The 24,591-nt window shown below is 35.4% G+C and overlaps 3 protein-coding genes and 1 long non-coding RNA gene across 6 annotated transcripts; 2 read left to right on the top strand and 2 right to left on the bottom strand.

Annotated features, from left to right (window-relative positions):
* Window positions 1–909: 909 nt before the first annotated feature.
* Window positions 910–3,343, bottom strand: LOC118348940. The gene is made up of 5 exons (XM_035691533.1): window positions 2,362–3,343; window positions 2,016–2,211; window positions 1,817–1,904; window positions 1,308–1,707; window positions 910–1,112 (listed from the first exon to the last, which is right to left on the bottom strand). The coding sequence occupies exons 1-5, from the start codon at window positions 3,341–3,343 to the stop codon at window positions 910–912; spliced, it is 1,869 nt and encodes a 622-aa protein (XP_035547426.1).
* A 9,362-nt stretch (window positions 3,344–12,705) lies between these two features.
* Window positions 12,706–16,490, top strand: LOC108980694. 2 transcript variants are annotated; one of them, XR_004801904.1, is made up of 6 exons: window positions 12,706–12,949; window positions 13,585–13,782; window positions 13,937–14,090; window positions 14,903–14,988; window positions 15,116–15,183; window positions 15,491–16,490. It is a non-coding gene; the product is annotated as an uncharacterized LOC108980694 (long non-coding RNA). The 2 variants fall into 2 exon arrangements; XR_004801903.1 differs by having other exon boundaries at window positions 14,903–15,009.
* A 40-nt stretch (window positions 16,491–16,530) lies between these two features.
* Window positions 16,531–20,378, top strand: LOC118348984. 2 transcript variants are annotated; one of them, XM_035691740.1, is made up of 5 exons: window positions 16,531–16,646; window positions 17,004–17,364; window positions 18,216–18,321; window positions 18,858–18,948; window positions 20,223–20,378. In XM_035691740.1, exons 3-5 carry the CDS (start codon window positions 18,226–18,228, stop codon window positions 20,342–20,344), a joined length of 309 nt encoding a protein of 102 aa, XP_035547633.1. In that variant the 5' UTR covers window positions 16,531–16,646; window positions 17,004–17,364; window positions 18,216–18,225; the 3' UTR covers window positions 20,345–20,378. The 2 variants fall into 2 exon arrangements, with proteins under 2 accessions (XP_035547633.1, XP_035547632.1); XM_035691739.1 differs by having other exon boundaries at window positions 18,208–18,321.
* A 2,054-nt stretch (window positions 20,379–22,432) lies between these two features.
* On the bottom strand, window positions 22,433–24,163 carry LOC108980693 (E3 ubiquitin-protein ligase BRE1A-like). The gene is made up of 2 exons (XM_018951695.2): window positions 23,412–24,163; window positions 22,433–22,785 (listed from the first exon to the last, which is right to left on the bottom strand). The coding sequence occupies exons 1-2, from the start codon at window positions 23,848–23,850 to the stop codon at window positions 22,559–22,561; spliced, it is 666 nt and encodes a 221-aa protein (XP_018807240.1). The 5' UTR covers window positions 23,851–24,163; the 3' UTR covers window positions 22,433–22,558.
* Between the last annotated feature and the right edge of the window lie 428 nt (window positions 24,164–24,591).

The following is a 24,591-nucleotide window of genomic DNA, read 5'->3' as shown; positions in this document are numbered from 1 at the left end:
CTAGGCAAGGATCTACAAGGACCGTTTATGCTCCTCGTTAACTCCATGGGTTGAGATGAGATTAATATGGATTTTCCCTTGAACACTCAAACCAAATGTCTCCTATTTACGTCCACCTGAGATTAAACAATAGCAAACGTTAATTACATGAAATTATTTAGAGGAAACATAACCACGACAACCATATATATGAATACTAACTCAAGAGAAGATAGGTACAGAAATGCAATATGTATATAATACTGTCGAAGGATCACTATCACATGAGAAGGATTCAAGGCAAATGCTGATAATGGAATAATAAACAGTTACTAACGTATAAAAAAACCATTTATATATATTAGAACATTAAAAAATGCAATACTGCTTAACTTGGGTACTCTCATTGCACCTTTAATTCTTTATAATCAGAAAATTCAATGTAAATAATATTATATTTGATACACAACGCTTTAACAAATGCAGTAATTAAAAACAGAAAATGGTACGAACTCTGTCCAGTGAAAGGTCATAAACAACAGCAGAACATTCTTTACCTCTTCAGTAATAGACAGACAGATGAGATGCATCCAATTGTATTTGCAATAGAATTTCAGAGAGTTCATTCTAATATCCAATTAGATATTAGGCTTTTTTTATCAGTAAAACCCAAACTGTACACATATCACAATCGGCAAGTGCATTATAACTTGAAAAGGTCACCAATCAACCATGAGAAACTATATCTCACAACTGAGGTGCAGAACATTTCAATAATCAATTGACAAGGAAAATACTATTCCTTGTTACAATTAGATATTTTGAACTTTTCTAATTTATTTTTTTACTTAATAATTCACCAATCAACCATGAAGGTTGACTCTTTTTGATGATGCGGTGTTCACCTGGTTTCCAATGGTTGGCAGATGCCTATTCTGACTCCGATTCTTCATCGGTGGATAGGTCATCTTCATCCGAATATTCCCAATCACCATAACCATCTCCGGAACAAGATGGAACCATTCCATCATCAATAAAGTCTGTTGAATTGATGCATTCACCACCAACCGCCATATGGCCTCGTGCATCAATGTGGATAGGTTCTATATCAGTCCTACTAAGTGGAGTTGATACTGGATATGCATCACAATGTAAAAGTGGATAATCAAATGATGGCTCATTTTCTTGATATACATCATCCTCACTTGATTCATCATCAATATCATCTGGAACCCTTGGCACTGCTGGAATGTCATACACATTCCTATTATTATACTTCTGCACAACATACCAGTTTCCCTTCGACCTTATATCTCTAATGTAAAAACACTGGGAAGCCTGGCATGCCAACACAAATGGTTCGTTCTTGTACCAAGTTCTGTCCATGTTGACACTAGTTATATGATCGTCTACTCGTACCCCACGCTTCTTATCACCAACATCAAACCAATCACAACTGAACAAGTACACTCGACGACCTCCCATGTAGTGTAACTCCACAACATCATTAAGAACACCATAAAAGTCTACGTTATTAGTATCTTCGTCACCAGTTACCAACACCCCTGAATTTTGTGATCGTCGGCGAAGTTCAAGCTGCTTCGTATGGAACCGTTTACCATTTATAATGCAGGCAGCATATGATGCAACCCAAGGGTCTGGACCACAAGCTAACGCATACAAATCAGCAGACACTCGTGGTGGGTTTCCTGTACGTTGGTCTTGAACCTACACATATCGATCGGGCTAAGTTTTGAACTTATACTTTGAAATACATACTCAAAAGCAAGGTCGGGTTAATGTTAAGTAGATAGAATATACGCCATTGCTAACTTACACGTTGCTTGAACCAACTTGGAAACTCATTTTGATGCGTGCGATCAACAGAATTTGGGTTTGACTCCCTACATTTGTCATAGTGCTCCCTGCATTTGGAGAACACAATCGGCCAATCAATATTAACCCCAGTTACGTAAAGTCTACAAGATAGTAGTAGGTCATTGCGGAAAAGCACAAAGGAAGTCATGATTGCTTACTCGAGATAAGGTCCAATCTCGATACAGTTGTTCAGCACATACCATATGGCCGAGGTGCGGAGTTTATCTTGTAATTGCACATTACGAGCTATACCCAATGGACGAAGTCTTTGGTTGAAAACTTTGAAACCATCTATCGTACCATCTTCTCCACCATCAATGTTGCGGTCCGCTCGATTAAACTTCGTCTCAACATCTTGGAGATACATGGAGCAAAATGTCAAACACTCGATGTGAATGTAGGCTTCCGCTATTGAACCTTCTGGACGAGCTTTATTCTTAACATACCGCTTGAATTTTCCGAGATACCTTTCGAACGGATACATCCACCGATATTGAACTGGACCTCCGAGTATGGCCTCACCCGGTAAATGGACAGCTAGGTGGACCATAATATCGAAAAAAGGAGGAAATATCATCTCTAATTTGCATAGAATGGTGACGATATCAAGTTGAAGCTGGGATAAGCGATTCACATCTAGGGTTCGGGCGCACAACTCTTTGAAGAAACTGCTAAGTTCAGTCAACGCCAATGCAATATCACTCCTTAAGAACCCCCCACCAGCAATAGGAAGCAGTCGTTGCAAGAAAACATGATGGTCATGGCTTTTGAGGCCAGTGATTTTGCAATCACGTACAGATACACAATGCGTGACATTGGAGGCAAACCCATCTGGAAATTTAACCCCAGCAAGCCACTCACATAATTTATGCCTTTCATCTCCATGTAATGTGTACAATGCACGTGGCATTGTAACACGTCCACCTTCAGACTTAAGATGCAATTCTTTTCTGAAGCCCAAGTTCTCCATATCACGCCGAGAGTTTATATTATCTTTTTTTTTGCCAGGCATGTCCATTAAAGTGCCCAATATGCTATCGGAAATGTTATTCTCAATATGCATAACATCTAGATTATGTCGAAGCCGCAACATTGACCAATAAGGTAGTTTGAAGAATATGCTTTTCTTTGTCCAGTTCAACTGTTCTGCAGTGCGTTTTCTCTTCCTACAAGATTTTTCAAATTGGACATCTCCAAGCATTTGTAGTTGAGTTAAGAGACCATGTCCGTCAACCCAATTTGGTGGCATGCGATGATCTTCTTTACCGTTGAACAACCCTTTTCTTGTCCGCCACACGTGACCTGCAGGTAATAGACGTCGATGTCCCATATAACACTGTTTTCTGCCATACTTCAACCAATTAGAATCTGTGCTTGCATTGCAAGAAGGACATGCCAATTTCCCTTTTGTTGACCACCCAGAAAGATTTCCATAAGCAGGGAAGTCATTAATTGTCCACAATAATGCAGCATGCAACATGAACATTTCCTTTGTGGAAGCATCATATGTAGGTACCCCATGTTCCCAGAGTTCAAGCAACTCATCAATTAACGGTTACAAATACACATCAATGTCATTCTCTGGTGATTTTGGGCCAGGGATAATGAGCGATGTCATGAAGAACTGGTCTTTCATGCATAACCACGGCGGCAAGTTATACGGGACAAGAATCACTGGCCAAATGCTATACGGTTTTGCTAGGTTGTTGAAGGGATTGAAGCCGTCGCTTGCTAGACCGAGCCTAACATTGCGAGCATCCCTAGCAAACCAACAATGGGCTTGATCAAATGTCTGTCAGGACTGAGAGTCAGCAGGATGTCTCATACTACCCTCATCGGGTACCCGCTGCTCTTTATGCCATCTCATATCACATACTATCTTGTCTGTCACAAAGAGATGCTGCAATCTTGGCTTCAAAGGAAAATGCCAAAGCACTTTTTGTGGGATCACTCGTGACCCATGTGTATTTGGCATCCAACGCGAAGCCTTACATATAGGGCACTCATTAAGATTAGCATATTCCTTCCAAAATAAAATGCAGTCGTTGGGGCATGCGTGTATTTTGTGGTACTTGAAATCCAACCCTCGCTCCAATGACCTTGCCTCCTCATATGAACTAGGCAATTTAGCATCAGGAAAGGCAGACCGCAGAAGGCTTATGAGCATATCGAAAGACTTGATTGACCACCCACCGAGCGTTTTAATATGTAACAACTTCACAATGAATGAGAGTTTTGAGAATTTAGTGCAGCCGTCGAATAGAGGACGTCGAGCATCCTCTAGTAGTTGGTCAAAAGTTGAGCTTGGGGAGGGATGTGGCATTGATGGTTGAGTTGGCGTTGTAGTGTTGTCTTCAGGAGCATCTCCGAATGTGCCTGCCCGGATGTCATCTAACATACGGTCGATGTCATCAATGTAGTTGTCTTCAACTCCAACCCCGGGAGCGGTGTCATCGTCAATGATGGGGAGTGTGTCCTCCTCCCCATGAAATATCCACTGTGTGTAATTTGGATTGATCCCTTTTATGAACAAGTGAGACTCCACCTCAAATATAGGCAAGAAGAGGTTATTAGAACATATACGGCAGGGACACCGAATGCGATCACTCCCCTCACAATGGTTTCGTGCCATTGTGAGGAAATTTTTAACCCCTTCAGCATATGCAGGTGATACAAGTCTATCACCCAAATTCATCCAGCTTTTGTCCATCTAAAAATAAGTCAAGACTCGTCAAATTCTTTATTCGTCTCGGTGAACGATGATATGGAAAAGGTTATTACGATGTTCTATATACATATGGAATAAGAAAGTGTAAAGAGAGATTTATGAGGTGAGAAAAAATCACCTCACAAAGGATTTAGCACGAGGAAGTGATCATGCATGTGGATTTCAAACTTAATATCAATACATATTAATAATAATTTATGATATGCCACAAATAACAAAATCATGTAATTTGTTTAACAGTCTTGTAACCTAACATGATCATGATGAAGTAGTAGAAACTTATCAAACTCAGCATGACATATAAGTTGATAGATACATATATATAACCTCCAAGATTAATATGCAGGACCTAAAACTGAAAGGCAATCGAACTCAGTTAGTGTGTGTTAGTTACAAGTTGTTACGATGTAAATGCAAAAAAATTAGGAGATTAAGTGAAAAAAACATGACCAGTATGATCCCATGCCAAACCACCCAATTCGTCCCCCTTCCCAAGGCATTTAATTGTCAACCCCATGGAAGACAGTTATAAGCGTTGATAAAAAAAAAAGAAGGCACCCAAGCGCTGAGAAAAATTCGCGTACTTAAAAGGCAAGGTCATCAATTATCAGTAACAGGTGATATGTACTTCAAGTTCTGGGAGTTCAAAAGATCCAAACAAGTATACAATAAAGGAAAAAACTGCTATAAACTTGATAATTGATGACCATTGGAGAATATCACGATGAAAAAAAGGGACTTGTAACCCTTTAAAATCGAAACCAACTAGTGAATTACAATAACCTATGATTTTTTTTAATTCAATTCTTTTTATAAAAAAAACGTATAAACAAAAGAGTTAAAGCACCCAAAAAAAACTTATAGAGAAAGGACAAAAGCAAACGAGAGGAAGGAAGAAAAGCATTACACTTGTTAGATATTAAGGCATGATGGCATTTTTGGGGAGTACTTTTTTATTTAGGCCGTGATTGGTTGTAAAAAAATGTTTGAAAATATATTAGAATTTTGAAATTTTGTTTGAGATTAGACGTTGGAAAATTCAAAATAAAAATCATTTTGAATAAAAATCATTTTTAAAATAAGTATTGCATTGTTAAGAAAAGGGGAAATAGTGCTACAAGTACTGATGATCAATTGAAGAATTCAAATTGATAAGTGCAAAGACACTAGTTATATTTTTCCTGTTTTTTTAACCATTTTTTTCCTATTTTTAAATATTTTAAAAAAATAGGAAATAGTGCTACAAGTACAGATCATTTTGGGTTGGATGCAGTTTTAGGATATCAAGTTTGAGCTGAACAAAAGGAACAGTTTTCCTAGATTGCCTACTTACCTTGCATGTATAATAAACATTTGATTTAGGGTTCATCTGCACTAACAAGCAGCTACCAACCAAACAAATATCAATCAAACCGACCATAAATTTATGTTAGTGCTTCATGCTTTTGATGATGATCAATTTGTTTGCATCATAAGTATTTCATTTGCATATTTCTATATATTAATAGTGCAATAAGAATGTTGGTGATTAAAAAGGTTTTTTGCAGGAGATATATAAACATATTATACCTAACTAATTTCTTGAACACATAATGTTGGCTGATCAGTAATTCATACAGACAGCTAGAGTAATAAATGTTGTATGAACCATGTAAATAAATATATGTATTTATTTATCTCAGTCTTATAAAAGTGTTAAAGTTCGTACGGCACATTTAGGACTGCTAATCAAAATATTACATGAAATCAAACTCCCATATATGATTAAAGATCGATGAAAATGAAAATGAAAATGAAAAACTCCCAAATGACAAGAATTATGTCACATTTATCTCATTATAAGGGAGTAAATAATATCATTTTCCAGTATATTTGTGTGGCTGTTTTTTTACTTTTCTAATATAGTTAGTGGAGGGATCTTGACTTTATTTTTACAATACACTAATGGACCATTAATCTAATTTCAAATTGAAATTCTCTTTCCTATCTTTTTTCGCCTCCTATATATATATATATATATACATATAAAACCATATATATAGATATTTAAATACCTTCCCACATTTATGCTGACTTATGTGATTCTCTTTTCTCATATCTTTTCTATCTTTTTTTCTCCTCTTCTATATATATACCTATATATATACATATACCTACCCACATTTATGCTCTAGACTTGTGCACTAGAATTGGCAGGCAAAACCACCCTGTTTTGACAGGTTGTAGAAGGTCCCATTGGATAGACGTCAGCATAGAAGCATGCAGTGCTTTGCAAGTACCCAAGAACCTTCTTTGTAGATTTCCATAAAATGTAGTAATAGCAAGAAGTTTAATGAGAGTGAAAAATTCATCCAAATTGATCATATATAGGAAATTCCTTTGCAATGTTATCTACAAAGTCATTGGCTTTCATATATCAGACAAGTACTATTTAAATGTTGCATACACTTGTTATGGTCGAATGGCACTATCCTTGATCTTTTGGGACCATAGGATTCAAGGTTGGACGTTCAAAACCCCCAAACCACTAGGCTTGTTGACCCTTAAAATACATACTAGAAAAACAAAAGCCACCATTTAACTGCTACCATGCATCCATCAACTTCAAGCTTATCCATATCAAGATTCACACAAGCCTATTTAGAAATTGCCTCAACCATTGAAGCCGAACCTGTATGGTTAAAGAAGTGATTTATAGTTGGTTGCACCTTCTCAGGATTTTCATGGCAGAAAATATTAGTTAATTTTAGTTGGTTTTCCAAAAGCTAAGAACATCAAAACAAAATATCCAAAAAGCTTGAGAAAGCAAAAACATGCTATTTTGGTTATCCCTAGAGTTGCTAGAGTCCAAAATACAAAAGAGATTCATATTAATTAATGCAATCACTTAGTGACTCACTATCTATAAGATATGATTAAGCCACCAAGTAAAAAGTACAAATTTATTTTATTTGACTTTTATTGTTCTAAAGCTACATACTTAATTACCTCGTTTAATGGAGGATTTCACTTTTATGTTCAAAATGAGGACGAGATGCTTGCATAAATCATGACAAAATGTAACATTATTTTTCCAATAATAATTAGTTGATAATGGTAAGAACAAAACTGGTATGGATGTTTTTACGTGTGATTACAATTATGAAAATAATAATCAAGATCCATTTCAAATATTACAAAATGATGTCTCATGATTAGTTTTACAGCAATAGATATATATATATATATATATATATCTATTGCTCGATTCCCTCAAAATTTCAATATAAAAACACTATTTTCAACTATAAATCTCATAAAACAAATATTTAAAGCATTAGACCACAAACATCAATTTCAGCACAAAGGCTGAGAATATGTGATTTAAACAGGCCAAAACACTTTTATACAATCTCCTTGTTCTTTGTTTATGGGATAACAATTTTTTTTTCACCCTAAAATCAAGCACCACGTGTTTCCTCATGACTTTGCCTCTTCCATTTTACTTATATGAAGCAACAGATGCAACTTTGTGATTAGGTCCTGTGTGTGTGTGTGTATATATATAAATATATATATATAGAGAGAGAGAGAGAGAGAGTGAGAGAGGGTAGTGGGTTTGTAGTTGCTTCAGATATTTAATACTAAAACAATCCAAAATGCATTATCCAGCACAATATATTATTATATTGTATAAGGGAAAGGCCAGAAATACATGTATATGTATATTAATGGCATAGAAGATTTCATGAGAAAGGTGTGGGAGCATGCATAATGCAGGTCCAGTAATAGTACTACTCAGCTTTTCTGTGATTTTTTTTTTTCAAATTTTTTTCCTTTCTGCAACACTAAGCAGAAAGCAATTGAGTAAAATTGTCCCAACCACCAATATAAGTACTGGCTAGCTGGCTTGTGAATTGATTAAAGCTTGGTATGCTTGTAATCCATGGCACTTTTCTAATAATTTTTTTGTAATTTTTATTGGTCTGTAATGGGTGGTGCCGGGAAGACAAACTGCTGCTGTGCATGCAGGGCCAAAAATTTATATAGGTCATCATTATATTTTGCATATATACACATCATATATGCTTTAATCAATTCACAAGCCAGCTAGCCAGTAAAATTCCCTATGGCTTCAGTATATACACATCATATATGCTTTAATCATATATGGATATATACACATCATATATGGATGTGTATGCACAGAAATGGATATTCATGGGAAGAATAGACGGAATATATTATATATATATAATATGACGTAAGTCCAAGCATAGTTATCTAGCTTTCTTACGTCTCAAATTCCCTATGGCTTCAGTATATATTAAGTACTACTATATATATATATATATATATCGATATATTTTTTTTTTCCCATGTGTTCATGTCTAAGTACGTGATCAGCTCAGTACTGCTGATCATGATCATATATCCTAGTACTACTTGCATGAAAAATCACTTCTGATTTGATATGCTGTCCGAAGCAATAAGATCGATCGATATTACACCGCCTACTCCACTAGCCATTACTCCACCAGTTTATATGTAGTTCATCAAGATTTTGGAGTACTTTAATGTTAATGATCAAATATTAATTAAACAGTGAAATCATGTCATATATTATATATCTATTATCTAGTTCCTATTCAAACCCAAATAAGCTAGATATATAGGTTGTGAAGTGTTTATGCATGTCGATTGATCTGTCTCTGATCATGAACTTTATAAGCAATTATATATGTACATACATATATATATATATAGCTGATCAATATATATAATTTAAACTCATCAGTAAGAAATTACATACGGTGATCTTATAGTACTACTACTATCTAGCTAGGCCAGAAAAATATAGATTACCCTTTTAAAAATTATACAAGGGCCGGGTCGTTGATAATGAACCGATCGATCATAGACTAAAAGAAGGTGGTATATACGTAATTACACACATTACATTATGGTTAGGTATATATGACTTTCTAGGGAATAACCTCATGGAGAGAAGATTTGCGAACGGGACGTCACATCGATGTCTACTAAAACCCTCATATATGATATATTATATATATATATATATACATTTATATAGCATCTACAGTTTGGGCAGTTGCCCAGCTTGCGCTTGATGTAGGGCAAAGAAAGTAAGTTTGCCCAGATTTCTTGGGCAGTACATCTTTTCACAATGATCTATATGTTTGATTTTCATGATCTATGGTGACCTTTCCATGAAATGAGTGCTATAAATATTGTTGGAGATTAGATGGGAGATAATATATATAGGGTTTTTTTTTTTCAAATGCCAAAATCAATTTTGGAATTTAATAGAGTGCATTAGGAGAATATGTTCTAATTTAATGAGTGCTATCGAGGATTCTTATCTATTAGTATTTGTTTTTGCTTAATAGTTAAAGAAGTGTTTTTTAATGACTTGATAATATTTTTACTTTTAAAAATATTTAAGAGGTCTAAAAAAGAAATAGGCTGTTCGGGGAGACTTATCAGTGGGTGTAGCATCACCCTGACTTTATTCGTTCTAAAGGCAATATCTTCATTTGAGGGAAAAGGGAATACACTATAATTTTTGAATAGTTTGCAGTATGATTGTCTGAAATTAATATAATAGTTTGAGAGGTGATTTTAAATTTGATGATAGTTGGAGGAGGTTTTGTATATTTCTCCCATTCCGTTTCTTGATGGTGAAATAGTTCTGGAAATAGTTTACATATTTACAAGAGATTAAATTATATCTCAGTTGGGGAATATATTTGTAGGAAATAGTAAGATAAAATTTACAACAGATAAAGTTTACATATAATAGTTTGGAACTTCAAAGACAGTCGACTAAAACACAAACACAAACAATGCACCAGTGAAGGGTTGATGAATAAACCAATCAGAACTCAAAATCCATAAGCTACAGATCAACAAAAAAAAATTATCACTTAGAAACCAGAATGCATAAGCTAGAGATCAACAAATCCATTAAGACTTGACCACAATGTTCGACACACTCTTAATCAGTATTATCCAAAATGCATAATTTTTGCAATAAGCAGCTCATGCGAGGATGAAGGGGGAGAGCAATTTCTTAAAGGGAACCACTTACAAGTGTCGATGGACGATCTGGACCGCCGATACTGGCCCTCCCAAAACAATCACTCGGAAACGGACCGCGGGGAGGCACTGACTCCGCTGCTGCTTCAAGTCTGGAATGAGGGGCCTGGGATGAATTTTTGCTCCAGAATCGACGGGCGCGAACAGGGGCGAGAGAGCTCTGGCGTAGGCCAAAATGGGGACGAAGGAAATCGGGATTTGGGGGGAAATAGGGATTTGGGGGGAAGTCTGAAAATCGATATGGGTATTGGCGCGCGCGTTTACATTAAAATCAGATTCGCAGCGAACTTATGCGTCGGCAGAAGATTTTGGGATTTTGCGGCACGTTAATTCGCCGTAATTAACGTTAAAATCGCTGTAAAATTAAGGATATTTTCTACGGCGACAATTTTCGCCTCAAAAAAGTATAAACTCGCCGCAAAAAAAGGACAATTATTGGCACCGGTTGGAAGCCGCGTCGACCAAATGTATCGCCGTAAATAATGATTTATTGCGGCGACATTTATTGCAGCAGACCAAAAATCACCGCAATAGAGCGATTTTCTTGTAGTGATTGTGAGGACGATGGGGCAAGTTCATCTAAGGGAGGAAGGAAGAGAATTTTCTCTCTTGAGGGAAGGGTTTTCTGGGATTATTTTCACGTCCTTAGTTAGTGAAATGCTCCGTTTCATTTATTAATGAAACACTGCTGTTTCATTTAGGCCTGCAAAGTAGTCTCCATCTGTGGACTGTGATAAAAATAATCTTTTTATACTTAATTAAAATAACTACATAATTTTTTTAAAATATCTAAGTTGTAAGTAAATATGAATAATCTATGTATAATAAAATTATTTGATATTCATTAACCATATATAAAATGTATGACATTTTTAATAATTATGCATACTAAGGAGTAAAATCTAAATTAATAAGTAGTAACTATTAATATCATAAATATAATTATAGCAAAATATTTCTTAATTAGTTAATTACATAATTTATATTAATAATTCACTTAATTTTAATTTAGTAATTTAAATAATTATATTTGTATTAATTTTTTTAAAATATAAAATAAAATAAAAATAATTAGACTAGACCGATAACTAACGGTCTGATCCAGTCTCTATGAATGTTTGGTCCAGTCCGATACAAAGAAAATAATGGATAAAAAAATTTTGATCTATCACTCTCTCGGACCAGAGCGGGCTCCGGTCCGAGTTACACTCTAAATATGACTATATATTAAATTATTGATCAATGAACATGCCTAAAAGGAAAAAAAAAATCCATTAAATCTTGTTAACTTATTTGTCTTGACAAGACAAGATAATTGAGGGTCGTTGATATCTTTTTTTTTTTTCTTTTCTTTTCTTTTCTTTTTTCTCTTTATAAGGCGGATTATTTTTCTCGTATCAACCCCCGACTCTCCTATTAACTTTGGATTGAGATCTTATTCTTATAAACATCATTCAGCGAAAATCTCATGTTTAAAAAGGTTTTGTTTCATGAATATATTTTTTATTATGATAATTATTGAGAAATATTACGTATAGTTATAGAGTATAAATATTATATAATCATTTTAAAAAATAGTGAAATTTATTATTAAAAAATTAATTTTTTTTATTGATCTCATATTTTTTTAAAAAAAAAAATTGAGTGGTATTTACGTATTCCATAATTATAAATATCATTTCTCTGACTGTTTTCATGATCATTAATAAAATGAAAAGTGATGATGTAAATTTTGAAATTTATGCGAATTTTTTTAAGAGAAACGTTAAATAATATATATATAGATAATTTTTTATTCTACACATATTATTTATTAATATGTTAAAAATTTTAAATTTTAAAATAAAATTAATGAAATAAATCTTGTACCGTTAGTAAAATTATAAGTAATTAGCACTAATTTTGATGGATTTTGTTACATTAATCGAGGAGTCTGAAAATTTGAAACGTGTCGGTAAAATAACTATGTCGGTACGAGGCCATTTGGCGGCTAGTCACTGCAATAGCATGGTGTCCGTAACTTGATGCTTCAAGCCGGAGCATTTCTGTCCAACGGCGAATCATTCACAGTATTCCAGAGCGGGAAAAAATAAGAGAAGGAAAAAAGAAAGAAAGAAAGATAAGTAGCGAGACCAACGGGTTTTTTTTTCACTGAAGTCCCAAGCCGTCACTGCTCTCACAACTCTCTGTCCCTTACTTTTGAACTTAATTGCACAGACTCGTTCTCCTCTGCCTGCGCCGAGCCGCCCGAAGTCAAAGTAACAGGTGAAATGATTGACAATTTGAGCTCATTTTTATTCCTTACGTTTGTCGGTTGTCCTCTGAATTCGCATTCCTAAAATGCTCCGCTCTTGGCGAAGATCTTAAGTTTCGATCAGATTCGAAGAAGTGGTTTTCATTTCGACGTACTGTTGGAGTTTTTTTTGGGAAATTTTAATGTTTTTCTCTTAATTGAACATTATAATTATTATTATTCTGAATTGTTAGATATTCGTTTCTTGCAATTGCTTCCAAATTGACCCGAATTCCCGCATATATCAGTTGCAGCCAGATTTTGTTCAGTCTGGCTGAAATTGCAAAAACCGATAGGCCGATAGTTGTCGATCTCTAGGTTAGTACACCATGGATTATTGTTCTGTGCATATTACCGAAATTCCTGCTTGAAACTCATTAAGTCTGGGAAAACGTAGCATAGCATTTTTAAATCTGTTGTAGTTAAATTAGGCCAGGGTGTTTGATTGAGGTGGCGGTGGCAGATGTATTTATTATTCGCTTTTTTTTTTTCTATAAAAAAAAATTATAAATGAGCTTGTTTGTATGTGTCGGGACTAGTATCAGTCACAATAAATCCAAATATGTTGGGTGTTGCTTTTGCTAATCCGTATTGTTTGTTTTGCTAGTGGCGGCAATGTGTTTCAACTCCTGGCACGAAGAGAGGTTTCACCTTGAACGAAGCACTCACTAAAAGTATTATGGGGAGAAGCTTCTAAACCTCGATGTGATTCCTTTGGGTCAAGGCATGCAGTACAAGATGCAAGGCAAGGTCGTATTGTCTACATTATTTGTTGTGCTCGTGTATAGCAAGGTTTTGTCTCATGGTATGGTCCGCATTCTTTATTGTGCTCGTCTGATATATATACACATACACGCACGCACACTCATTCACTCACACGCACAATATATCTGTTATTGGTTTGGGTATTTCGTATAAGGATATCTGTTTAATCTTATTGAGCCGTTGTATATCTTCAGGGTGGAGGCAGAATGTTGTGGCATTTATCAGCCAAATATTGTCCACTATTACCTCCTCCAAGGTCAACTATTGCAGCAACCTTCAGCTCCGATGGAAGAACGGTTGCTTCTATGCAGTGAGATTCCATTATAGTCTATCTTATACCTTATAAAGGTTGGGACAAAGATTTGCGTATAGATGCTTAATTTTTAAAATAGTCTTGTGTTTTTATTCCTCCAGTGGAGACCATACCGTGAAGATTATTATAGGCTCTATTCTTATTGTTCATAGTTAGGCGGGTAGAATATGCTATAAACGTTGTCTGTTCCATGATACATACTAAAGTCTTGCTGTCGTGACACTGTATTTGGCTTTTGAAGGAAAGAATTATTATTTAAACTAGTAATATGATTTTCTATCATGTATGCCATATGGGAATCTATCATATGGTGATTGCCTGTTAGAAAAAATTGGCTTATTTGGAAATAGATCTCATCTCAAAATTTTCATCTTATCTCATCTCATCTCCTTCCCAAACATAATTCAAATACAAACATTTTCAAACTAATCATTACAAATTTTTCAACCTAATCATTACAACTTTTCCAAACCTTCAAACAAAAAATAAAAAACAATTCAACTTTTTCAAATTTTCAAACAAAAATAATATTATAAAACTATATTATAACAATATTTTAACTTTATAATATTTTTAATTCAACTTTTTCTCTCTCATTTCCCATAACCCAAAAAATACTAAACTCAAACTATCTCACTACTATTTACAAACTTTCTTATTACTATTTACAAAATTCTCATCTAATCTCACTCTTCAAACAAGCCTGTCAAATGAGCTCCTTTTCATGCTCATTACAAGAATGCATGCACACCGTTAGATACAATGTGTTACATAACATAAACCTATTCTATGAATTTTCTGCGTGCTATGCTTCTCTCATTCTCATATTCCGGTGGAACTTTTGCAGGTTAGGTTTCATCCCTTATATCCTGAAATACTTGTGAGTGGAAGCTTGGATCATGAAGTTCGTTTGTGGGATGCTAATACTGCAGTGTATAGGATCACATGATCTTTGTAATTTCTTCTATGGGTTTTTATATAGCATTTGGAGAAGAATATCATGTTGAAATTGTATAATTTACATATGGATATGACAGTTAATTTCCTTTTCTCCTCACAGATCGTCCTATCGCTTCTATTGAGTTCCATGCATGGGGGGAGCTTCTTGCTGTGGCTTCAGGTCACAAGGTGAAGATTTTTTAGCTTTGGATTTTACATAGTGTCTAATGTTGACTTATTCTTTAATTACAATAGTTTATAATTTCTTTATTAGCTATATATATGGTATTATGGCTGGAGAGCAGAGACATCTACACCAGCCATTGTACTGAAAACACCCCGGTCTCTTCGGGTGTGCATTTGCACCCACATGCAGCCCCTTTTGTTTTAATGTTTTAACTGCCAAAGTAACCTCTCTTTGCGGTATCAGACCACTATATGCCTTTTGGCCTTTCATGTTCTCTCTTTTTGGTTCTGATATTGTGCTGATTTGCAGGTCAATGACCTTGACTCATCAGATTGCTCAAAGACACTTGCAACTTCTCCAGGTTACTTGCATTATCCTCCACCCACTGTATACTTGGCTGATGTTCATTCCAGTGGTCTTCCTTGTTTGGAAGATGAACTTCCTCTTATGTCTTCACACTTTTTGGTGTGGCCTTCATTTGCTAAAGATTATGGGAGAACATCTTTGCAGCCTACATATGGGGGGATGCAGGTTTGGCTAGTGTGCAACAGAGAGTGGATCCTTCTGCTTCAGTGCGGCCTCTGAGATATTCCACTCTATCAGGCCAGTATGAACTTTTATTGTCTCCTATTGATCCTAATAACTCATCACCTGTGCCAGAGGATACGGGAAATGATTCTTTAATGAGTGAAACAGATGATGCAATTCCTCAATCTGCTATGGATGCCATGGAGATGGTGGAAGTGCATCCGAAAGAGAGAAATGATCACTTCTTTCCTTTTGGTGATGCAATGTATTGGGAGCTACCTACCCACCCACGGGTAGCCCAAGTGGTAAGGGTGAACTATTATGCACAAGCCCCATGTCACAGGTTCGATTCCCCCTGGGATCAAATTGTGATTTAAGTGGGAGGTCATAGCGGTGGGTTGTTGTGCTAGCTCCCCGGGAGTTTAGGTTTCATGGGTGAGTCCTAAGGGCTCTGCCGTGGGGTGGTTCCCTTGCCATTTAAAAAAAATGTATTGGGAGCTACCTTCCTTGCCGGGGTGGTTAATTGGACAGAGTCAAGCTGCGGAATGCACCATGGGCTCAGTCAATGCTTCAGCCCATGAGAGTTTATCAACATTTAGTGAAATGAAAAATCTTATGGCTCCTTCAGTTATGCCGATCAGTGTCAGCCAATCTAGAGTTACTGGAAGATCTAGTTCCCATCAGCATTCTTTACATTCTCGCATAAGGTCCAGATTGGATCCAATGAAGGTTTTAACTTCAATCACATTCCATGTGATGGAAGTGATCCTCAGCTCCCTACAAGCAGAATCCAATCTGAACTTGCAACCTCAATGGCTGTTGCGGAGTTACCTTGCACTGTGAAGCTAAGAATATGGCCGCATGATGTTAAAGATCCATGTGTTCTTCTTGAAGCAGAAAAGTGTCGCTTAATTATACCGCATGCTGTACTTTGTAGGTATAACCATTAAATAATAGAGTTCTTCTATTTTTATCTTTTAAACTCTGTTTTGAGCTTGTTGCTACCATAAACATTCAGAAATCTGTAGATGGAAGTAGGACTTTTTGGTAATTCTACTTATCTGAACGTAGTTCTTTCTTGGAGTAACATTTAGCTTGAAGATAGAGATATTGATATTATTCCAACTATCCTTGTTTCCCCCATTATGGAACTAGATACCTTTTCTGCCTTTCTTCTTTTAGTAACATTAATGTGTAGACTAACTTATCAAACTATATATATATATATATATAATGTGTATGATACACGATACATACATCAGAGGGATGTTTACTTGTCCAGATATGTTTGCAGTGAAATGGGTGCTCATTTTTCACCTTGTGGGAGATTTTTAGCAGCCTGTGTTTGGCATGTGTGCTGTCTCATCTGGAAGCTGATCCAGGATTGCAAGGCCAGGTCCACAACAAAATTACAGTGGCTGCAACATCCCCACGGCATCCAATTTCAGCTCGCGAAGTTCTATATGAGTTTCGGATATATTCCCTCAAAGAGGCAACGTAAAGCTTAAACCTACTCATGTGTCATGTCTTTTTCGGGTTTTGATTTATGCTTTTCCTTTTACTTCTGCCTGATAATTTATGCTTGTTTATCTAGATTTGGTTCAGTGCTTGCATCACGGGCAATACTGGCTGCCCATTGATTAACTTCAATTCAGGTCAGTTGCTTTCTGGTGCCTCTTTTTCTTTTTCTTTTTTTGTTGGAGGGGGTGATATGCTTTTGGGAGATTGGATAATCTCTAATGATTGGATATATAGTTTCATTTGTCTCACATGATACGGGTCAGCCTTCTCTAACAAATGAATGCATGCATTCTTATGGAAAATAAAAACAGAAATAGTTTATAATTATATGAGTTGGTAATGTCAACGGTAAGAAATATTCTTTGTACTCTTGAAAGGTATCTTTTGGTGTGCAAGAAATTTTGCTCAGTTATATCAACCTTGAATTTTTTCCTTTGTTATTAAAATTTTGAATTGCATATATTTAGCAGTTTTTTCTTCACAATCAAATGGCATGTGTAAATGAATATTAACTGTCCCTAAAATTTTTGGCAACTTTTTCTGCTTGGTGAAGATTTAGTTGTTTTAGTAAGAAGTGAGGTGTGTAAGCCCGCAGATTTTACATTTGATTTATCTTTTTTGCATCTAATGGCAATGCTATAATTTAAACTGGTGTTGTGACACAATAAATACCTATTTTTACAAGCATTAAAGATTCATCAATTGTATTTATAAACTGGAAGCTGTGCCTGTCTTGTATTAAAAACGTTCATTTTTATGTCCTTACTTCTCTCCTACATTGGAGCACTTGTTACTTGCTTACGGTCGACGCAATAGTTCACTTCTCAAGAGTGGGGGTGGTGATGGAGGGGTTATTCTTGGACATGTATGTTTACAGAACTTCGCTACCCAAGACTATGATTTGTGTCTTGTCTAGCCATGTACATCACTCTGCTTTATGAGTAGTCTTCATTGAAAAACTAATTTTCACCAATTAGGTTTACAGAGTTTCTGATATGGAACTTGTGAGAGTTCTTCCTAGTGCTGAGGATGAGGTCAACGTAGCCTGCTTTCATCCATCAGTTGGAGGTGCCCTGATCTATGGGACTAAGGTAAACAAGACTTGGCATGTGCATCTTTGTATTTGGGTATCTATAGCTTAATACTTCATTTTTCATTTTTTTTAATAGGCAAGTTATGTTGGGCTTGTTTGTGTGGAGCCTGGTTCTGTTTGTGTGTGGCCCAATTTGATGGACCGACTTGACAATAATTCGTTGTAGTCTTTTAGGCTTGGGCCATATTGGCTTTGGCTTGGGCCGATGGGAGGGGAGGGGGGGGGGGGAATTTGACCTGTTTTGGCCCTTGCTCCGACCCAACCTGCAGACTAGGGTTTATTAATCCGACCTTACCCACTAAATAGGGTTTGCTATAAATTGTATTAAACCCTTGTACGGCCACACTGTATCTTTGATTTGTCATCTAAATAAAATCCTCTGAAGCTCTGTGCACCGAGCCACGTAAATCTTGCATTCATGTGTGATTGATTTTGTTTTTGCTTTACTTTTTCTCTTATGGTTCATAACAAGTTAAACTTTTTTATTGACCAAATTCCATTTTTCTTTTAAAATTTGTTTTGGTGTAAATGCAGGAAGGGAAACTAATTGGGATCCTCCAGCATGATTGTTCTCACACCACAAATTGTGCAGCATCTCGTTTTCTTGCTGAAAAAAATGCTCAAGGTAGGTTTAACTGTTTAAGTATGATGGTGTTCCTCCTTAGAAGCTTTTACTCCTGTGTAGATTTATGCATTTTTAACAAGGCATTCTCCTATGTATACTCTCAGTTTACATGGGTTGCGTCCCTAGTACCTTTTAACAAATATCGATGACTTATAAAAAAATAGAATACTGATGTGTTTGATAGATTAGTATTATTTGCCTCAAACATAGGTTTTGCAGCCTGAATGATGCTGCTTGTTTGTTGGTTGCATGTTTAACTTTTTCCTTTCCTAAAATGATGTTTGTAAAACTGATAGTTGCTTTTGACTCATTGCTAGGGACTCGTTGTTCTATTCTTTTCTTTTTATTTTGCTTTTGTTGTTGTTGATAAGGGAACAAAAAATAGTAGCTTTATATGAAAACTGTCGAATGTTTTTTGGTAGCATTCACATGAAGCTTTGAAGCAAAACTTTGTGAGCACTTTATTTAGCGAAGGCATGAAGGCATGCCAAGTCCATTGCCAGTGTGCATGAATTTGTTAACTTTGCTCAATGCAGTTGATTCACATGTCATGGATTAAACTAGTCTGTCTATGATATGGACCTTCATCATAAACTCTTCTTGTTTTTTTATTTGAATATTTATCCGCCAAGAAAAATGGGCCATTCTTCGTGATTGTAACATGTTTCCACCGATTTTACCAACAGACCACATTCTTTGAGCTTGTAAAATTACAGGAAGCCTTTCTCATGTGCTTGCATCCACATGCATGTTTACTTTTATGTATGCGAGCCGGGGATTGACCTCTGTTGAGATGCAAGGGATTGATCTCCAGTTAGATACTTGAGCCATGAGCTTCCTTTAAACTTTCATTCAAGGGATGAATCTTCAACTTTTTGAACGAGTGACCTAAGAGAAACTCGTGACCTTCATTTGAAGGGCGATTGAAGAAGTCGCTCTCTATGTGGATGAACTAATTGGATCCCACATGGTACATCCTTAGAATGCTGATGAGTGATGGCCCGATGGGCAAAAGAAATTTACAGACGAACGATACAACTATAATTTAAAGTTTCTTCGATTACGAAACATGGATTTCTAGCCTGTAATTGTTTGCAAAACAAAAAAATAAATAAAAGAAAATAACACAACTATTTCATTGGCGTATAAAGCGCCCAGACCGTAGTTTAGCAGTTACTTGAGCCTGAGGTGACAGACAATAAACAGATATAACTAGCTCTCTTTTGTACTCTCTCAGTTATAAATAAATGCGATGGTATATTATATTTCCACAGGAAATAACGAGGCGGCTCGAATTGGAGATGGTCTCCAGCTGCAGATTTTGTCCCACAGTGAGCTGATTCACTCCTTGGGAAGGTCCGAACTTGTCTTCCTTTTATTTTTTGAATTCGTTTAGATTCGAAAATGAGTTGAGATAGGTTGTGAATAATAGTAAGATGAGTTATAAATAGTAATAAGATTTATAAGTAAAAGTTGTTAAATAATAGTGAATAGTAATGAGATGATTTGATATAAATTGAGATGGACTGTGAATACAAACGAGAAATCTTTTAGATTTGGGAGTGATCATCTAGGCATGCCTGATCACGAAGTACTTGAAAAAGGATAATGTTTAATTACTTGGGTGCTTCGGGGAAATTATAAAGAACCTACTTATATTTGGATGGACAAAATTAAGTAGCATCCCAAAGCCATAGCGGATGTAGCTTTTCTCGTGAGTAAGTGGACCTTGTGTTTGAAAAAGAAGGGTGCACTCGTTTATCGATATGACATAAAGAAGGAAATGAATCTTTGTCATTTTATGATCTTAGAGATCAGTAGTACTTTTGTAAAGGCTGTCACCCATATTTGACGTACATAGATAATGAGGTGTATCATGTGGTTTTCTTTGCATGTCACCTCTCAAACTTAGGAACCACAGCTTAAAGCATCCATATCCGGTGCAATTACATTATCGTGTCAGATAATAATACGACTCGAACATGGCCAGATAATATACCAACATGTGTCCATGAGTTTAAAGTTGAATTTAAAGGTAAGATCCCTTGGCACGTGGTATGATATATACCTTGGCAATACGGAATGTTTAGGATATAGCTGGGACTGGTTTCGGTCAAAAATAGAACTTCCTTGATTTGAATGGAAATTAAAAAAAAAAAAAAAGAGAGATCCAAATGTTGTTTTAAAAAATTATTTAATGTACTTTATCATGTTCATGAGCATTAGATGAATCGGGAATGTTTGGATACCAATAATGTTTGAAAATATTTGAGAATTATAAAAATTTGTTTGATATTAGGTTTTGAAAAATGAAAGCAAAAAAGTTGAATAATTTTTTTTTTATAAATAAGTAAAAAAAAATTTAAAAATAAATATTATATTCGAATTTTTGAAAAAGATATAATAGATAAAGTTAAAAATTTGTTTCAATATAATTTTTGTTTTTTAATTTGTAAAATTATTATCGATTTTTGTGTTTAATTAATAATTAGATAATAATTAGATGAAAAATTTACAATTTGAAATATATATATTTTTTTGTATTTAAGTAATGCTTGAGAAGTTATAAAAAATTTTGTAGTTACCCAAACATGTCTATTTCTTAACCCAAGCAACGTCATAGACTCATATCTTCTACTAATTTGTTCTATGTAATATGGTGATTTTCTTGTACTTCCTCATACTTTTTGAGTCCAATTAACCACAAAATAACATGATTCTGCGTCATATCAATGTATATTTGCAATAGATTTTTATTTTTATTTTTATTTTTTTTAAAAAATAGCACTCATTCTCCCCTCTTTTAGGCTTCCCGCATAGAATTTGTTCTCGTATGCGCAACTACCGTCCCCCACCACGTTCAACTGTTCTTTTTCGAGCAAAAAAAAAACTGTTCTTTTGGATTTCTAATTTTTTGTTAGAAAAAAAAAAAAAAAAGAGCAAACAGAGATTGAAAATAGGAAATAGTGAGACGATTATTAATCTGTTTTTTAGACAAATATTACCTCCTACTCAAGAATTGAGTTCTGTAAAAGAGAATTTAACAATTTTGTTCTCATTATAAAACAGTGTTTATATAGTGTGCAGATTGTAAATTCTGAATACTAATTTTAGAATGAATATATGTAATAGCAGCAGTTGTAATCTTTAATTTGAATTTAAATAAAATAATTTCTATTATAAATGTATGAAGTAACTGTCAAAAAAGATGAAAAAATATATTTTTTGTTTGAATTAAAACCATTTCGACAAGTCCTAAGTGCGTCTAAAACATCAATACTTCCGTGTCTCGGCGTGCGGTTAGTGCTTTGCACTGGATGACACTACCATTTTGTGTCTATCTTTACATTCCAATTTATATATTGTGAAATTTATTTACTTGTAAATCACTAAAATTTGCTTGTCTTTTAGACGTGGGATTAATAAAAAATCACATTGAAAGAAAACTTCAAAAGAAGTCAAAATCAAATAATTGAAGGAAATATTAGAAATAATCCAACATCTTTTTGGTAAATTTCACTTAGAAAATTGTTTCAAAGCATAAATGTACTGTTAGCACCCGCACCGACAATGTTATAACTTTTTTTTATTGCCAAAGTACAATCCTACTTTAGGGAAGATTCTTGGTGACACGCGAAGCCGTCTTCTGGCTGCTCATGATTCGTAAACTTTGCCTCAATATGTCAATCTCTCGCTCTTTCTTGTATTCTTCATGCTCCATAGAAGCTACTCTCGCTTTCAGTGCTTTGATGGTCTCTTCCTTGGCATTGAGTTCCCTCTGTAACTCTTCTATCATCATCTCTTCTTCCTCTTCTGCTCTCCAATTCTGCACATCCCCTGCAGTACAAAGCAGCAAGTTACCCGTAATCATTCATCATGATCTTGGGAGTACTTTTTTTCTTTTTCTTCAAAACCTATTCTCTCATGTGGGTTCTTGCAGAAGATTGGGACCCAAGTTTTGACAGATCCAACTAAGAAATATGCACCCAGTGTCCCACTTTGTTTGTCGTTAAAGTGCATATGCAGTGAATTATATCATGTTTTCTGCATTTCAGTTTCACTGAAACCATGATTATGTGGCCAATGATCTCACCAATATTTATTAGACTTTGGGTATAGACAGGATGAATATTATTCTATATAGATTAACCAAGGCCATTGCATTACTGTAAGTACAATTTCATTCACATTCTTCTTTCCTTAAAGCACGTTTCATATGCTTAGAAGGGTTTAAAGAGTGAATATTCTGAAGGAAAGACATAAACTGAGACATTCTTAATTTCCTTTTTTTTTAGCTGAATAATTGAGGCATTCTTTCATGCGGGGTAACCGAAAAACATTCTCTTCACCCCTATCCCAATACATGAACAACAGCAACTGAATCATGAATTAGAATTTCTGAATAGTGTGTGAGCACATATATACATATACATTAGAAAGAGAGAGAGAGAGAGTGTACGTACCATGATCATGTGTTCTCTGAATGAGATCATCAAGCTCCATCTTAATGGCAAGATATAGCTGCTTCCACTTCTCCACAGTCTCATCTCGCCGAGCTCTCTCCTCCCTCATTTGCTCCATCATGAAGCTGGTTCCCAACATTTCCCACTCTTTGATCTGATCACTCTTCTTCTCCCCCATCCCTCTGATCTTATCCTCTTTCTCTTCCACCATCTTCCTCAAGCTCTTCACCTCTCCTCTTAGCCTCTTCCTCTCTTGCTTCCACTCCGCCTCCTTGAATGCAAAAATCATCATGTCTCGCTCATAACCCTTGCTCTCTTTCTCCCTCTCACAAATCATCTCCCTCATTTCTTTCTGCAGAAACCCTGTCTTCTCCATCAACCCGCTAACGTCTTTGTCAAACAAATTCTTGTTCTTGTTCTTGCTCGCATGCACACCCATCTCAGTTACTTTAACTCGGCGATGGGATCACTTGTTCTTTTAATCTTACAGAAAACTAGAATAGAAGTGTGGATGACATAAATTCATGATCTTCCCCTAAGGCTCCCTCCATTAATAGACCTGAACTTAGAACTCCGCCTAATATATACTCTACTCGACCTCAGGTATCTCCAGTCACTGTTGCTTAATCATTAATGGAAGCATCAATGAGGCTCGTGAAGACGACTGTCTTCGATAGATTGGAAACTTAAATGACCTGTAAGCAAATATAAATGGAGACATCCTGAGTCACATGCGATTTTTGTCTAGGAGCGTGGGGTAGAGATCACCTCCAATTATTGCCTGCTCCCAAAGGAGGCCCCGGCCGGGGGGTCCTGCGAGTTTTATTTTCCTTGCAATTTCATCATGGCGATTTGTACTTAAAAGCATCCTTCCACAGTTGCACTCTCGTGGATGTGACAGTACACATTCCTAATGAAAATCACCCTCCAACTGCTGATTTAGGTTGAGTTTACTTATTAAACATCTCTCAATTCATCTTAATTTATTATTATAATTTTTTAAAATTTTAATACAAAATATAATAAAAAATTTAATTTTTTTAAATTTTAAAATAATAATAATATTAAAAAATAATATTCTAATAATATTTTATCATCTCAACTCAATTCAACTCAGTTCAACATCCAAACATAACCTTAAAACGAGGTACAACCTAAAAAAATTATTAATTTTCACAAT

This window comes from Juglans regia, chromosome 7 (genome assembly GCF_001411555.2).
Source record: "Juglans regia cultivar Chandler chromosome 7, Walnut 2.0, whole genome shotgun sequence".
NCBI classification, from domain to species: Eukaryota; Viridiplantae; Streptophyta; class Magnoliopsida; order Fagales; family Juglandaceae; genus Juglans; species Juglans regia.
Note: the sequence above shows the minus strand (reverse complement) of the source record. Positions and strands in the feature narration are given on the sequence as shown.